The sequence below is a fragment of the Peromyscus leucopus genome, chromosome 16_21 (assembly GCF_004664715.2).
Source record: "Peromyscus leucopus breed LL Stock chromosome 16_21, UCI_PerLeu_2.1, whole genome shotgun sequence".
Classification (NCBI taxonomy): domain Eukaryota; kingdom Metazoa; phylum Chordata; class Mammalia; order Rodentia; family Cricetidae; genus Peromyscus; species Peromyscus leucopus.
In genome coordinates, this window is record NC_051084.1 from 58,096,892 (window position 1) to 58,114,138 (window position 17,247).

The 17,247-nt window shown below is 36.7% G+C and overlaps 1 protein-coding gene across 5 annotated transcripts in view; it reads left to right on the top strand.

Moving 5' to 3' along the window:
* Positions 1-17,247, top strand: part of Col19a1 (collagen type XIX alpha 1 chain) — a 329,361-nt gene that overhangs the window by 165,349 nt on the left and 146,765 nt on the right. For all 5 annotated transcript variants that reach the window (XM_037199723.1, XM_037199720.1, XM_037199721.1 and 2 more), the window contains one exon: positions 7,703-7,756. In XM_037199723.1, the coding sequence (XP_037055618.1) occupies positions 7,703-7,756 (54 nt within the window). The remainder of the gene's footprint in view (positions 1-7,702; positions 7,757-17,247) is intronic.

Here is a 17,247-nt window from a genome sequence, read left to right on the forward strand (position 1 = left end):
ACAAGAAGTGTGATTGGAGTATTATTAAAAAGTCTCTAAATAAAGAAAAGAATCAGATTGGATAGAATAGAACTCTACTAGGTCTTTAAAGAAGAACTAATAACACTGCTAATAATCTCAAATTATTTAATGAAACTGAAAGGGAAGAAACATCACTAAACTTATTTTATAAAGTCAGTAATAATCCTGAAACAGCCCCAATATCAAGATACAAAAATAAAAACCTATAGGCCAATTTTATTCATGAACATAGATGTGAAGGATTTTTCATAGCATGCAAATAAATGTAACATAACATAAATAGATGACGGAAAAAAATCACGATTTCAATAGACTTGCAAAACAGTCCAACATTCCAAATAATGATAAAATCCCTGAATAAGCAGAAAGGTTGGGAGCAGCATACTCCAAAATAATACAGGATATACCTGACATGTCTATAACCAATGTTGTCAATGTTATATTGAATGAGGAGGAAAAAACCTGAAAACATCTCCTCTAAAATCAGAAATGAGGCATGATCATCTACTCTTTATACTCTTATTAGATATAGTGTTTGATTCCTGAGCTATCGCAGTATGGCAGGAAAAAAATAAAAGAGATGTAAATATAAAAATAAGTCAAATTGCTTCTATTTACAGACATTGCGATCCTATTTTTAAATACTCTAGAGAATTCATTAGAAGACTCTGAAACTGCATAAACACTTTTAACAAACAGAATGCAAATTCAGCTTGCAAAAATCAATAGCTTTTCTATGAACTGTAGCAAACAAGTTCAGAAAGAAATGAACTGGAGATAGAAACTGAAGAAGATATCAAAAGATGTAAAGATTTTCCAGCCTCATAAACCAGCAGAAACAATATTGTGAATATGGCTGTGTTATTGAAAGCTATTTACAGATTCAATACAATCACTACCAAAATTCCAATGACATTATTCACAAAAATAGAAATTAATCCCAAGATTAATATAAAAATATAAAAGACCCAAAGAGCCAAATACATCCTGCACTAAAAAGAGCAGTTCTGGAGGTATCACATTACCTGATCTCCAAATATTAATATACTAAGAGCCACAGTAACAATGGCAATATGGTACTGACTGGCTCAGAAACAGATATGTAAGTCAACTGATTATAGCAGAGGACAAAGAAATAAATCCACATAGCTATCATCATATGACTCATAACAAAAGTGCCAAAGATATGTACTAGATAAAAGTCAATGTCTTCTACAAATGTTGGTGAGAAAATTAGATATGCACATAGAGGTTGAAACTAGAATCTCTATTTCTTACCTTGTACAAAAATCTATTCAAGGATCAAAGACCTGAACCTTGGAAACACCTGGAGAGAAACACGCCCAGATGTTGGCATAGGCAAGAACTTTCTGAATAGGACTCCTCCAGCTAATAAATGAAATTGTGTTAAATTGCAAAGTATCAGCATGGCAAAGAAAAAATACCAGCAGAGTGAAGAAATAATCAAAAGAAAAGCAAAAAAAAAATCTTGCCATCTAGTCATCTGACAGAGAGTTAACAACCAGAGTAAAGAACTCAAAAACCAATACTTAAAAAGCAGATAGTCCAGTCAATAAATTACCAAATAAACTGGACACATTTCCAAAATAGCATCAAATGATTAATAAACACATAGAAAGTCTCTAGTCACAAGAGAAATGAAAACAAAAACTACATTAATATTGCATTTCACCCCAGTTACAATTTAATCCAAGTACACAGGAGGCAGAGACAGGTGGAGTTCTGTGAGTTGGAGGTCAGGACTGGTCTGCGTAGCAAATTTCAGGACAGCCAGGGCTAGATAAAAAGAGTCTGTCCCAAAAAACTGATGGAAACAGGGAGGAATGATAAATGCTTATTATACTTTTGGCTGTAATGTAAATGAGTAGGGTTACTATGGAAATCATATTGGAGACTTCTACAAGAGAAAATAAAATTCCAATATGATATCCACATATAGGCTTCTTTGTCAGTATACAACACAGAAACCTGCATACCCATGTTTGTTGCTGTATATTGACAGCAGCTGAGTTACAAAATCAGTCCAATGTTCAACAAGAGGTGCATAGATAAAGGAACTTTGGTACCCAGTGGGGTTTTAGAAGCCACATAGAAGAGAGCAATTACATGGATGGCCCATCATATCATCATGTTAACTGAACTAAGCCAGTCTCAACAAGACAAATGTCATCGGGTTCATAAGAAGATGCAGTCGGTAAAGGTATGAGCTGCACAAGCCTGACAGCCCACATGAATCTGGAAGGAAAAAAAAATTACTCCACAGAGTTGTACTCTGACCTCCACACACGTGCCAGGCCACACACTTCATTCACATGCAGTAGTAATTATTATTATCTGTAATTTTATTTTATATATGCATACAATGTATTTTGATCAAGTCAGCCCTCCATTCCCTTGTACCCACTTTCCACTCTACTTACTTCATCTCTCCATCCATGTGTTCCTTTTGAAAAACCCACTGAGTCCACCTAATGCTGTCAGTATGTGTGTGGTACAGTGTAGGGCCATTTACTAGAGCATAGATAGTCTCTCGGGGGCTGCATTCTTGGCCAAAAATCAAAAAATCAAAACCTGACTTTCCCTTTTCCAGCAGCCACAGACTATCCATAGCTCCTCAGCTAGGGATGAACTTCCTGGTCACCTTCCCCCTCCATAATGGGATTTTGTATGGTTCGATCTTGTACGTGTCTTGTGCATGCAGTAACAACTGCTGAGTCATGTGCAAGTGTCCTGTTGTCCCGCAGATCCCATTTCACTGCAATCATCCACCTCCTCGGGCTCTTAAACTCTTTCCAACTCCTGTGTTGTGATGATCAATCGTTGAGCCTTGGGAGGGGCAGGAGAGGGTGTGATACTGATGTCCCATTCAGGGTGGGGCATCCCACATTTGTGATTGTCTGCATTGACCCATTTTGAGTCTCTGTGTTAATCACTGTAATTACAAAAAAAAAAAAAAAAAAGAAAAGAAGCTTTTTTGATAAGAGTTCAGAGATGCACTAATCTATGTGCATAATGAGAAGTCTTTAGGAGTTGGTTCAATACCGTGACTCATTTTCAGAGTCCCTTTTATGGGGCAGGGCTTAAATTCAGGTAAAAATAGAAGAGGTTAGCTATTCCCAAAATAATATCCATGACACTTTTACACCAGAGAGCCTATCATGCCTAGCTGGCCATTATTGTAGCTCACAGAGTTTATTTCTGGGTACGATTGGTGATTATTTCTCCTGTAGTAGGGCACATAATACTTCCAGCATTGTGAAAGCTAGCCAGTGGGCATGAAGCTTCCAGGTCAGGATCAGTTTGATTCCTCCATGTTCTAAAACTCAATCATATAGAGTCTTCAGCAATAGAGTCTTATCATCAAATTTTGGAGGATAACCTAAAATAAAGCATCACATGATTTCTCTCACTTGTAGAATTCAGGAATAAAGAAAGACTTAAAAGTAAAAGGATGATATTTAGGAATATCAAAGGGGGAATGAAAGGGGAAAAGTTAGTTCTCTAATACAATATTGAAATCTAAATCATGAAAACAATAATAATTATATGTATAGTGAGTTGTATTCCCAATATCATCACCAAGCATTGCTTTATATTAATATTTTCTTCTTTGTGATTTGACCTACTATGCATTTATTGAGTAGATTCTGTAAGGGAGGTAGAAATAGAATATATAATAGATTCTGTCCTCCAGAACTCATAATCAAAGGAAAGTTAAGTACAGTAAATATAGAATGTCATTTACAAACCCAAGTAAGACAGAATAACAGAGTGGTTCCAAATCAAGTGCTGAGTTCTCACATTTAATTCAGGCAACCCACTGCTTAAGCAGATCTCTAATTTTCATAGTAAGTGATGAATAAATTTATTACTTGACCTTACTACATAGAAAGAATATAGGCTTGCATAGCTGTAAATAATAAAATACCCCCAAATTATAACTTCTCTGTTTGGAAAAACGTTATGTGTGTGTAATTAATGGATCTGTTTTACTTCTGTCAATATTAAAATTAGTTTTCTTTGTAAATGTCAGCTAACGTTCAGTACTGCAGTATAAAGTGTTCTGGAGCTGGCTTAATGGCAGGGCATTTACACATAGCAACCTAAGTCTTGAGTCTGAGAGCCAGTCAGCACACCAGGAGCAAAATTTCTGAACATTGAGGCAGCATGGCTAAGATTAACTATAAGATGTCATGGATGACTTTAATAGGAAGTTATTTGTTAAAGATTAAATAGAATTTTCTAAGCTTTCATCGGTCTGTTGTTTGGCTCCTTCACTTAGCAAAAGTGAAGTGGGAACAAAGCTTGTGGCCGTGAGGCACTAAAGAGTCTCGTATTTCTTAAAATGCTGAACTCTTTCCAAACAAAATGTACTATTTTGCATTGTACAGACTTCGCAATATAATTTTCAAGACTTGTAAAGGGAATAGAATTTTAATTATATTTCCAAGAATTAAGCATACTCCTTTGATGAAAGTGGATGTGTGTGTGTTTCAGAAACTCATGTTTTTAAAAAACATTGACGGAGTTGTCAGCATTTGGATGAGTATCAAAAATGTTGTGTATTAGTTTGACTATTCATGAAATATAGTAGTTTTCCTGAGGGCAAAAGAGAAGAGTTTAAGTGAGAGCCAAGATTGTGCCAGTTTTGTATAAAATGGCACATCTCTGTAATTATGCTGTAATTAATATTGGTATATTTTAATTTCAACATTTGGTTTATTCACAAACATTGGGAATTTGTTTTCATCTTGGAGTTAGCCTAATGAGCCAACTTTCCTTGCTTATATATCATTTTATAAGTGATTTTATAATTACAAATAAAATTGATGTTTCATAGTCTCCAAGTTTTATTCCTGCCTAAGTTAGTAAAATGCAGGCTCACCATACTTTTATACAATTATTTTCCCCCAAAATCAGATAAAATAATGACAGTGATAAATGTATAGCTTTAATTCATCAACTATAGTGAAGATGCCAAGGATTTGTGAATTCGCAACAAGCAGAAATTTTATACCAATGTTCAAAAATCTGTTACAATAATTTATATTGAATTTTGTTATTTTTAATCAAATTACAGCTATATGAATAAAAATTTAAGATACATTGATCAAATTTTTATTAAAAATAAATGTCCAGATGGTAAAGTCATGTATGTAGGCATATGTCACTACTGGTTGAAATTTGAGCCAGGTGTTTTCAGATATGAACCAATAGGCCTCATTCACAGAGCTGAAATAAAGGCTCACACAATTATAGGGTAGCAAGGGGACATTATTCAAAGCAAAGTTATAATATGGATCATAAAGAAATGTGCTGTCAAGCGTGGTGGCAAGTCACAAGAGTAAAGGCACTTAAAGCCCCTGATGATTTGTTGGGCAGGGATTTATAATGGAAATGGCACAGGTGGTTCTCTATTTTGATTGGCAGGCTTAGATTCTGTAAACATATGCATCACCAGTTACTTATAGACATCGATGGTAAACAGAGGATTCTCACTATTAAGAGCACTCAGAGGACGCCCTTTGCTTTACAGCTCATGCACCACAGTGTACTTGAGGCTGTATCCTCTCCCACCGTGTACTCAGGCATAACTAGAATATGAATGAATATGGAATGAATATGAATGAATATGAGGTACCACATTTCCTTTATCTATGCAGTTCTGTGGTCTAATGGTTATTAAGGGGAAGAAGATATATTCTATTGTTTAGAGCGGGGTGTAGGGTGTGCCTATAGCTCAGTTCAGGTGGAGATCTTCCATTGTGAATGAGAGGGTTGGGTGTAGGTATTGCCTGTGGGTAAGGGCCTCAGGCTTCTAGGTGCGTTATTACAAGAGGGGTGTGCACACAGCCCAAAACAAGTAGAGCCCCTAATTGCCAAGCTATTACTGTGCTTGCCTCTCTTACATCCTTTTTCTTTAAAAAAAAATAGTTTCTATAGAAAATAGAAATGACTACATTCATAATAAGTAGTTATGGGTCATCACAAAAATGCCCAATGTTTACTTAAAGGTAGTCATGACTTTTAAAGAAAAAAAAGATCATGTTATAAAAATGAACTCCAGCAGTGCAACTCAGTGGAAGAACGTATGCTTGGCGTACAAGGGCTCTGAGTTCAATTCAGAAACAGCAACAAAGAATCCCAAGCCTCTGTTCTTCTAGATAGAGTGCTTTTAGATTTAATTAAATTGATTGTTTACCTCAAATCATTTTGCGTACTTAATATATAAGAAGTTCATCGTAAATATTTAAAAACCTGTGTCTTCATCCATTTTTTTATTATGGGGTTTTGATTCTCCAATAACATTTGTTTTTCTATAGCCAGTAATACTCCCATACTATGTTGAATAAGATAGACTCCACCTGTCATAGCTCAGAGCCTGGCCAAAGGGACAAATCATTACATGAACATCATTTTTTTAAAACCATAATAAGCAACAGGGAGTCAGGAGAGACATAGGGAGGCGAAGCTGTGTTTTCTGAGGTCCAGGTTGGTGGTGACAGGATCATCAGGAGGGCTTGCAGACAGGCAGATCATCTGACAGCAATGGAAATGGAGAGAAATGGATTCAAAAACTGAGCAGGCTTGGTAATTATATGTGAGGAATGAGCGTGAGAGAGGAGAGGGAAGAGTGTGAGCTTGATTTCTAAATTGAGCAACAAGACTGTTTAGATCCTGACGTGGGGAATACCAAAGAGGAGTTAGGGAGGGTTGTACATCCAGTGTTCAGATATGCCAAATTCCAGGTGTCTGTGGGATATCCAAGTGGGTGTGTCACACAGGCATTTGGCTGTTAGATCTGCATATAGATAAACTAAGGCTATGTATGGGTCTAGGAATCATCACTGTAAAAGATGTGAAGCCCACAGGTAGAGGAGGTCATGAAGACAGGGCAAACTCTGAAGATGAGTGTAAAATTCCACATAAACCCCATTTGAAGGTTCAAAGGGGAAGGATGAAGGATTAGGAAAGACCAGGAATAACCAACAATAATTGCCGAAGATGAAGAATAGCAATATAGTCTGAGTTTCAGGTTCAGCAGGAAATCTTGTAATAACGAATACTGTAAAATTCAAGAGACTTGACTTTCAAATTAACAGCACCTTGGATTTCCTCAACATTTTTTATAATCTGAAAAATAATGACTTTCCTTCATCATTTGATAAAAATAAGAGAAATCATTTAATAATATGTAAGATACTAAAAGGTGCATATTATAAATAGACATATCTAAAGCCAGTGACATAATCATGTGTTTTCTAAAAAGATACAAAGCTACTCTCAACAAAATTATGGTTTTGTTTATAAGGTTTAAATACGTAAAGGGTACTTTTTCTGCTTGCAAATATTGTTAGTGTCCATGTATGATAGTTTGGCAATACTGGGGTTTCAGTAATGAAAAGATTTTTTTAATCTCTTGCTTGATTCAGAACTTCCATTTACTCTTTTCTGGAATCAGGTCCAAAAATAAGCCAAACAATGAAGAGCCATTATCATTATTAATATATTATTAGACTGATAGACTGACCTTGGAGGAGCTCAAATGACTTAAATTTGTTTGGTCTCATCCCTGAAATGAGTATCAGTTATCACTACATTCTTTCATGGCAGACGCACTGGAACTAGAGAGTTAACATGTGTTCCGTTTCCCTCACAGGGCTCCATAGGGATTCAAGGCCCCCAAGGTCCACCTGGAAAAGAAGGGCAGAGGGTAAGTAAATGAGGAACAGCTGGGAGAGTTTGCTAACTAAGACGATAATTATTTTTGAGCACTAATGAAATAAAATAAAAATATAGCAAACAGGTGCATGAAGAGTATCAACTACCAAAGACAGACTGTAAGATGAGATATTTTGACAGAAGGTTAACATCAGAAAAGTCTACATATTTCAAAATTGGCAGCACAAATGTACAGATGATTATTTGTACAAAATCAATTAGCTCTAATTTGGTTTAGAGTGCTTAGCCTTAGTTTTCGTCCTTGAGTTAAGTTAATGAGTATTTTGGTAGAAGTCCATCCTAGTCACACATTCTCTAAAAACTGTGGATATTAGCTATGCTCTTGACCTAAATTAACTAATTGACGTTAGTGACTCTTTGTAACTCTCATTTAATTACTATTTATTGATTCTAACCAAGATGAAATAGGCAATAAATGAATATTAGTTGTAATTGGAAATACCACAATAACTCTATCCTTGGCCAGAGCGGCGTCTCTGTGTCTCCAGCAAAGTGAATCCCTGAAGGATTCTGGCAACTGGTCCGCTTCGCTGGGACTCTTGACACACCATCCATGGGTCATATTACTGTTTCCTGTTGATTCTGGAGGCTCGCATGTTTTTACATGCTTTTTCATATGTGTGCTTATCAAGTCTTTGAGCTAAATGAAGCAGGCATTATCAGTGCTCCAGCAGTGTGGATGAGGGTTCTGTGACATGGTTTTAAATGACTTGACTTTGGCTCCTGAAGTAGAGGTCATGTTTTCTCTCATTGTCTGGGTATATTTTAAATCATTCTCATTCGTTCATATGAATCTCATTTCTACCCTCTATGAAATAATCCAATCTTTCAAATATATCAGTGTACTTCAAATATCTAAGGACCAATTTATCAAGATTTGCCTTTTGTGGGTTGATAAAGAAGCAATTCTCTTTATATTATTTCCCCTCTATTTTATGTATTTCTGAGCCCACTGCAGGCTAGTAGTTTGTCCCAGGAAACACTTATTGACCTCCTGTAGGTGTCAAGAACAGGACTAGAAATATGCACTCTTATTAGTTTGCATTACAATATGACAGGTAAGCCCCATACTGTGGACAGTCTAAGCTGCTTCTAGTCTGGGATGATGCTTTGGGCTTGCACTGCCTTGTGCTCAGGCAAACACTGCCCTCTTTTGTTTGAATGAAAACATCTGCCCAGTCATGTTCTCCCTGTTGTGTTAGAACAATCCTTGTTATATTTCATCTTCTGGATTTGGACACTTTTTTCCCAGAGATTTTGTTGTTGTTTTAAAGGATAAAAATCACGGTTTCCAGTCAAGCAGCCCCCATCTTTATATTATTGAAATCATTAATAAATTCTAAACAGAAAAGGACCTGCCAACCCAGGCAATACCAACATAGCCTGCCATCTTCTCATGAGTTTGTGACATGCTAATCGAAGTACATGCAAATGCATGTGAATTCTACTTCCTTCACACCCACATTTCTTAATTTGTCTTGTAAGATGATTACGAGAGACTTGTCAGGTGCTAGCTGAAATGAGAAACTATTCAAATGAAGGTTTTGTTTTGGCTTTTTAAATATACTTCAAATTAAAATTGTGCCTTATCAAAGCTTTCATTTCAGGAAAAAGAAAGGTCAAAGGATAAATGAAGCTGATGTATCTTTCATAATTGCAGAAGCAATTATTTGAACTATATAGCTCAATCACTATTTTAATGCAAATATACCCCACTTATCAATGTGTGTATCCCAGAACATTTCCTATTACTTCCTTTTTATTTTCTGTGAAAAACAACAGCATCAGGCAGTAGATAATGAAACAGGATTTTACAGTCACTGTTCTGTATAGCTTGTCCCTGTTGCCACTGCTCTCTCAAAATGCCATGTATTTCAAAGAAAATAAGTGGCATTATCCATAGTAAAAAATAATTTCTGAATGTGTTCAATAATGTTTCCTCTACCATATGAACTACTTAGACAGGAAGTGAGTTAACGTAAGGCATGCACTCTTGTAGATTTATGTTTATGTCCCTAAGTGTCAACATTCCTCCTCTTCATGAGAGCCAGGTATCACTCATCCTCAAAACACATTAACTATATGAATGGGTAAGATGTAGACGTGTCTGAATGCACGTGCATACACATACACATACATATACACACATCACACACATATACAAATGCATAAACATACTTACAAACATGCACGCCCATCTTCAGAAATTAAGACTGATAATTATTCCATTTCATTGAATTTTGACATAGAATACTATAAAAAAAATCCATGACTATAAAAAAATATATTGATCCACTGTCAACAAATGTGTAAATTTGATTGCAGGTTTTTGACTCTTGTTAAGATTGTTAAAATGGAATATAAAACATGTGGCAAGACCCCAGGACTTAACTTCTAGGCACAATGTCTTTAAAGAGAAACATTTAATGATATATGAATCATTAACTTCTTAGATTTCCTCTGTATTTAAACATATAACAATATCTCAGAATTAAGATGAGTATAAATCACAAGTCTCACATAGAGCCATACTTTGAAAAATGCCAAATATTGCAGGAAGCATGTATATATTGCACAGTTATTTTTATTAAGACACTGTGTGTGTGACATAAAGATATCTATTCAGTGACAACACTACTTTTATGGGTACTTAAATAGAACTTTGTTTGAGTTTTAATTAGTTGATTTTATTTGTCTTTTAAGCTGTTAGACATTAGCTTATAAAGTATTCATTTAATTAACTATAAAATTAATGTTCTTATACTAAAAACTAATTTTAACTTTAACAATATTCTATAGCAATGTGTATTTTAGATGTATGGGGATGTTTACCCTCACTGATTTTCATCTTTGTTTTATGCCATCAATTTTACCTTAACTTTTTTTGAAATCTTGTAAGTAAAATATTTGATTCACAGTTTTAGTCTTATACACTTTATTAATCAATGCAAGTTTTAGAATTTAGCTAATAAATATTGATCTTATGCTATGAGTACAGTGTGTTTGAGAGGAGTGAGGGAGGACAGCCTATGTGGAGGCCTGGAGAGTATTCAGCCCATGATGAGAACAGAGGACAAAGCGGGAAGGTACCCAGGACACAGCAGGACCAAGAAGTCAAATGAAGAGTGCTTTAATATTTATGGAGAGGGGCTGGAGTGATGGCTGCTTTTCCATAGGACCCAGGTTCAATTCCCAGCACCCACATGACAGCTCAGAATTGTCTGTAACTCCAGTTCCAGGGGACCTGACACCTTCCCACCAATGCACATAAAATAAATTTAAAATAAATTATTTTAAAATTTATAGAGAATTCAATAGGATTAAAACTCACATCAGGGCTAGAAAGATGTCTCAGCGGTTAATAGTTCTTTCTGCTCTTACAGAGGTTCCTTGTTCAGTTCTCAGTACCTACATGGTGACTCACCATAGCACAACTCCAGATCCAGGAGTTCGGAGCCCTCCACTGGTCTCTACAGGCTCCTTAACACACATGGTACATATCAAAGTTATATGGATGCGCGCGCGCGCGCGCACGCACACACACACACAACACACACACACATAGTGTAGCAAAGTCAGCAAAGAGATGTTTGTTAAGAGAAACAGGCCGAAGCAGTGCCAGTTGAGAAAGGAATTTTAATTGATTAATGGACAAGGCATTAGAAGAGAAAATGGAAGAGGTGAGGTAAGGAAACGAGAGGGGTCATTGTGAGGAAGCAGAAGCAGCAAGGAGATTGAAACCGAATGGAAGCCCAGAGAAGCTTCCTGGAAAGTGACGTAGTTCAGATGGCAGGTCACGTGTTCACAGATGCTAAATGAAATGCCTCAAGAGAACTGACTTTGATAAAGATCCCCCTGAGGCGGCAGATTCCCTGAGGAATTCTTCATAATGCAATCTCTCAAAATATAAAGAGAACAATAATTACTTAATGTAACCTTCTACTTTTCTTATACACACATTGAATACATGTCAGAGCAATATCCGTTTAAATGTGAAACTAACATGGATTTTTATAAAAGAAATCATTCCTAGTGTGAAAATGAAGATTTATTAGTGAGTCAGCTAGTTACCGTGTTAAATGCACTTTGCATGATTAGACAAAGATGATATCTCATTCTTACTCTCTGTTACCAGAATCTAATTTTAATACTAACCAGAAATACTCATTCAATTTTCTTATAACTTTCCCCCCTTAGTTACATTCTCAGGTTATCCTGTGTACCTGTGCCTGTCCTCAGGCTAGGAATCCTTTGTCTTAATTGCTTCCTTTGGCATTTTGGTGCAGATTTTATTTTCCCTCACAGAACTAGACCCCAGTCCTATCTGGCATCAGAATGCCTCGCATTCAACAGAGCACACAGAACTGGAGCTGCTCAGACTCCACCCCATTGCACTTGCCTAGATTTGGTGGCAAAGGAATGAGATCATATTTCCTTCATGAAGCTAGAGCCAGCAAAATTATGGGAAGTGGAGGGTAGCACGTCTGCCTGCTTCTCCTGTCACAGGCAAGATGGTGTTTCGTGTAGAGTCACATGGGCTTTAAGTCCAGACTGATGGAATTTAAATCCTGGCTTTGCCTCGAACGGGCTGTGTGATCACAAGTGAGTTCCTCTATCTCTCTGCACCTGCTACCTCATTTAGAAAATGTAGAGTATAATACTACCCACGAAGGCCTGCTTATAAGGAGTACAAGGTGTATGTGCCAGGAATCACCATCATTCTCATCTCCAGCCTGGAGAGTCAGAGATGTTGGGGAAAGGGGAGGCAGGGCATAGCACTGACCAGAACTTGATTAGCGATACTGTGTAATTAATCAAGAGAAGTCATTTAAGAAAATGACTTTTCACTACGACTTCACCGAACCCACATTACTTCACTTTCACTTGAATTCTTGCTTTATCTGATATCTGTCCCCATGTTTTACAGCCCCATGTTAAAGACCAGTATTTATGTAGCTTGGTAATAAAACTGCGTATTTCAGAAACCTTGACCAGTATGGAACAGATGACTTCCTTCCTCTTGAAGGAAAATACATGAAGATTGATGTTCTCATTGTAGGGAAGCCAAGGCCTCGTTCTTTGTTTTATGAGTAAATGGTGTTCATGTATAAATTTGCCAGGATTTCCATGACAAACACCTGGCTTTGCTTCTTGCTTGTTCCTGATCTGGTTTATATGCCGTACCAAAGATGGCATAAGGAACACAGATGATGCTCCGATAATCACTGGCTTTACAGATCCCACTAGGACAAAGGAAATCAAAATCACTGCTCCTAGGAAACCAACAGATAGTTCAACACTCATTCAGGCAAGTTTTTCCTCGAGCTTGTTCGTTTCTATGGGACTTAGCATAAGTTTCATGGGCAACTGTGCCTCTGTGTCAGCAGTTCCCAACCTGTGGGTCACGACCCCTGTGGGGGGTGGGGGGTGGACGACCCTTTCACAGGGGTCGCCTATCAGATATCTTGAATATCCAATATTTACATTACAACCCACAACAGTAGCAAATTTAAAGTTATGAAGCAGCAAAGAAATAATTTTCTGGTTGGGGGAGTCATCACAACATGAAGAACTGCATTAAGAAGCTGAGAACCACTGCCCTCCATCCTATCCTTGTGCTTTCCAAGACACAGCATTCTGGCAAGGTAACTCAGATCTGACAAACTCGTTGGCTTTGTTTTTACAGCATCATCCTGTCTCATTCTTCAGGATAGTTTATTTAGAGGCAGTAACTTCACACCTATGCAAATCACCTCATACAGACAGGCCAGTTAAAGAAACCACTAGTTAAGTTAACCTCTAGTTTCATATACTTACATGGGCTTAAATATAAATTGTAATGAATTTGCAGTTTCAGGAAGTCATTTGATTAATTTCTCATACGACAAGAAGGAAGCTGCCAGGCATTGTGGCACATGCCTAGAATACCAGCATTTCAGAAAGCTGGAGCAGGTGGATTTCTGTGAAGCTGAGGTCAGCCTGGCCTGCAAAGCAAGTTCCAGGGACAGCTAAGGAAATATACTGACACTTTGTCTAAAAAACAGAAGAAAGAGATAAACTTGTCATCTTTATCTATTAAAACTGATATTGACCTTGAAAATGTACCCTGGATATATCCATAGTTCTATATTAACAGTGTGTACTACCAAAAATTATTTAAAAAAACTATTTTGACTTTATTCCTTCTTAGAACATAAATACAGAAAAGGAAGTCATTTTTTGAGTCTGTATGTAAATATGCTGTGAACAACATCTTTAAGATTCTGAACTCTACAACCCATGGTTCATGCTCACTGCAAATATCATATGCTTGCAAACACACAGATGGTATATTTTTCCACTATTTTCTGAAGATATTTTCCTCATGAGGATTACCTTGATATTTCATGAGAAATACCATCTTTAATTCAGTCTAGAATTTCTAGATGAACAAATGAAAAGTTAAGCATCCTATGCAGGATTCAGGCAAGAGGTATGTGATTTCAGCAACATTTTGCTTTAGTTTACAAAACTCGATATCAGACTCAATGTATAAGAATGACCAAATCATCGCTTATCTCATATTCTATTCTGCAGATTCCATAGCAGTCTTTGGATATTTAGTGTCTCCCAAATCCGAACCAAATAAAAATTGTATAGATGTGTGTATGTATGTATGCATGTATGTATGTATGTATATCTGCTAAAGCAATAATTTAAGACAGGAAGGAAGAGAAGATGCCCATGTCTGTTAATATCAAATAAATATCTGCAAGGGTGCAGTTGTGTATCAGCAGTAAACATCTTCTAGCTTTGCTTCTCGCTCTTTGCCTGGTGGGAACTATAAATCCAAGAAACAAGATGTAGGGAGACAACTTCTAGCTCAATCTAATTGAAGTCAGGTGAAAGGAAACAGCACCAGGCATGGACCGGACTTCGTGAGAAAAAGGCCATCCTTTTAGATCCAGTTAAATGTCACGTCTAGTTAATGACAATGTGTCTGTGGTCCACCGTGGTAAAACTCACTCCAATTAGTGGTGCCTGCTATGAACTTAAAGCAAGAAAGACAAAACACTCTGGAAGGACTGTCAATGAGGAAGAAAATTATTGTAGCCTATGGTTACAACCCAATACATATGTAGATAGCCAAGGTGCAATGAGCTAAGGCTCTCACATTCATTTCAACAAAGGGCCAAGTGACATGCTTTGTAACAGAATAAAGTGACTTTGTAAATTATCTCCATTTGGTGATTAGCAAAGGAGAACCATTTCATAGTTTCCAAATGGGAGGCTGACTGTGACTGGTCTGTTTATATGGATCCATGTCAGAGCCGTTCTGTGTCATGGAAGAAGTCCATCATGGAACCTCACCCACTGTGGCCAATATCCAGAGATGCTGAAGACTTCAGAAGGACTGGCCTGGGAGAGAGTTGCATTCCACATTTCCAGAACATCAAATTACCACAACTTAGAGCAAAACAAACAAACAAACAACAAGAGAGAGAGAGAGAGAGAGAGAGAGAGAGAGAGAGAGAGAGAGAGAAAGAAAGAAAGAAAGAAAAAAAAAGAAAGAAAGAAAGAAAGAAAGAAAGAGAAAGAGAGAGAGAGAGAAATGGTAGGGTCATTCCTGCCCATCAAATCAAACTAGAGCCATAAAAATCCAACAATGCATTCAAGGAGGTCAGAAGACAAGTTATATTTTTTAATCTAAGAAGAAATACTATCTATTTTGTGGCTCCACATTAAAAAAAGAAAGCAGATTTGCATATCCTTCAAATGGAGAATACTGAGAATGTAACTGAAACACTGACCTAAGACCCACTTTGATTTTCATTTTAAGAGCACACATTAGAAGAGACAATGGTGCAGCTGATCCTTTCTGGTCTCCATGCAGAGAAAGGCGCACATCCTCTCCGCGTGCCCTGCTTATCTGGTCAGCAGTTAATCGCCAGAATTGTCTGGTCCATGGGAAGGAAGCTGGAGGGGTGGCTGTCAGAGCCATCCTGTGCCAGCTGTGGTATTAGTTTAATTCATAACTCCAGGCAAACTGCTTCACATTCTAATGTAAATGTATCTGTTTTATCACAACTTTGCTCTCAGGTATATTACAGAATTAAGCCAGAGGCACTCTGAATGCTCTCTGGTGACAGGTGTGTACTGAAGCATCCTATAAACGCTACCTACTTAGTCATAGAAGCACTTATGGGAACGAGAAGAAGCAGTTTCTTCAAAGTGGGCGGTGCTAACTCACCCTCCTGTGTCACTGTATCTACATCACACCGAAAGATTTGCTAACTTTGTCAGGGAAAATGTCGAGTCGAACATTTTTATCCATTTGAGAGACAGTGAATATCTGTAAGGATGGCTGCCAATGCGAGAAGAGTGTGGGAACTATAAACAGAATTTTTTAAAGGCAAAACATGAGGGACAATGGAACATTTTTTTATGGTCTAATGATTTAAAAGCCAGAAAGTTACATTTTGAACCTCAGTTTTCAAGGCTCCAGTATCTTTGGTAACTGTCAGTAACAAGGGAATTTTGAAAGCAAGTTTAATGCTTCATCTTTTTTAATGTGTCATACTAAAATTCTCAAGAGATAGTATCAGTTGTAAAATAAATGTGATGATGTAACAGTTGAAAAAAATGGACATTTCTTTCACATGAGATACACATTACTATTCAGAATCATTTTTAAAATCTACAGAAAAAACTAATTAATGGCCTTCCTTTTCTCATTTTCCTTTAAAAAAAAAGTCCTTTAAATTGTTCTCATTAGAAATTAGGGATACCCACTTGTTATATTTAATAAGTTTAATAAAAATATTATAAATGTTCATATTGATGTGACCATGTTCACCATGGTGGTCTTTATAATAAGTCACTACAGTATGAAGGATACGCTGCATAGCTACCGTTTATGGTTCCAGAATAGAAACTATGTGCTAGAATACATCCACCTCACTGAGCACTAGCAAACATTGCTATTTGCATTGTTATGTCAGAGATGCTAACAATAAGTCTATAGAATTATGAAAGCATGATTAATGAATATCTAAAGAAACACCTAATACTTGAATGCACATGAAATTCATTATATGTATATATATATATATATATATATATATATATATATTCCCATAAATAATAGGCAAATGTTGTATATGCCCAGTCATAATGACACGTTAGGAAAAGCAACCCTTGGAGAGATGGCCCAGCCATTACAGGTTGGCTCACAACCAAAACATCAAAACAAGCCAAAAAAGTGCAACCAAGTAAGATACCGTTGAAGAAAATGACTGTATCCCTGTGATCATGTCTTCACACTTTCTATTGATGACTTATCTTGTGAAGTGTTCTATATAAAATATTTGCATACTTTTATACATGTATTTAACCATGTTAGTACGTTTTTGTCCTTAGCGTATTTGAGAGTATTCTTATAAAAGAAATCAAACTGAACTCTATACACTAAAGGGGAATAAT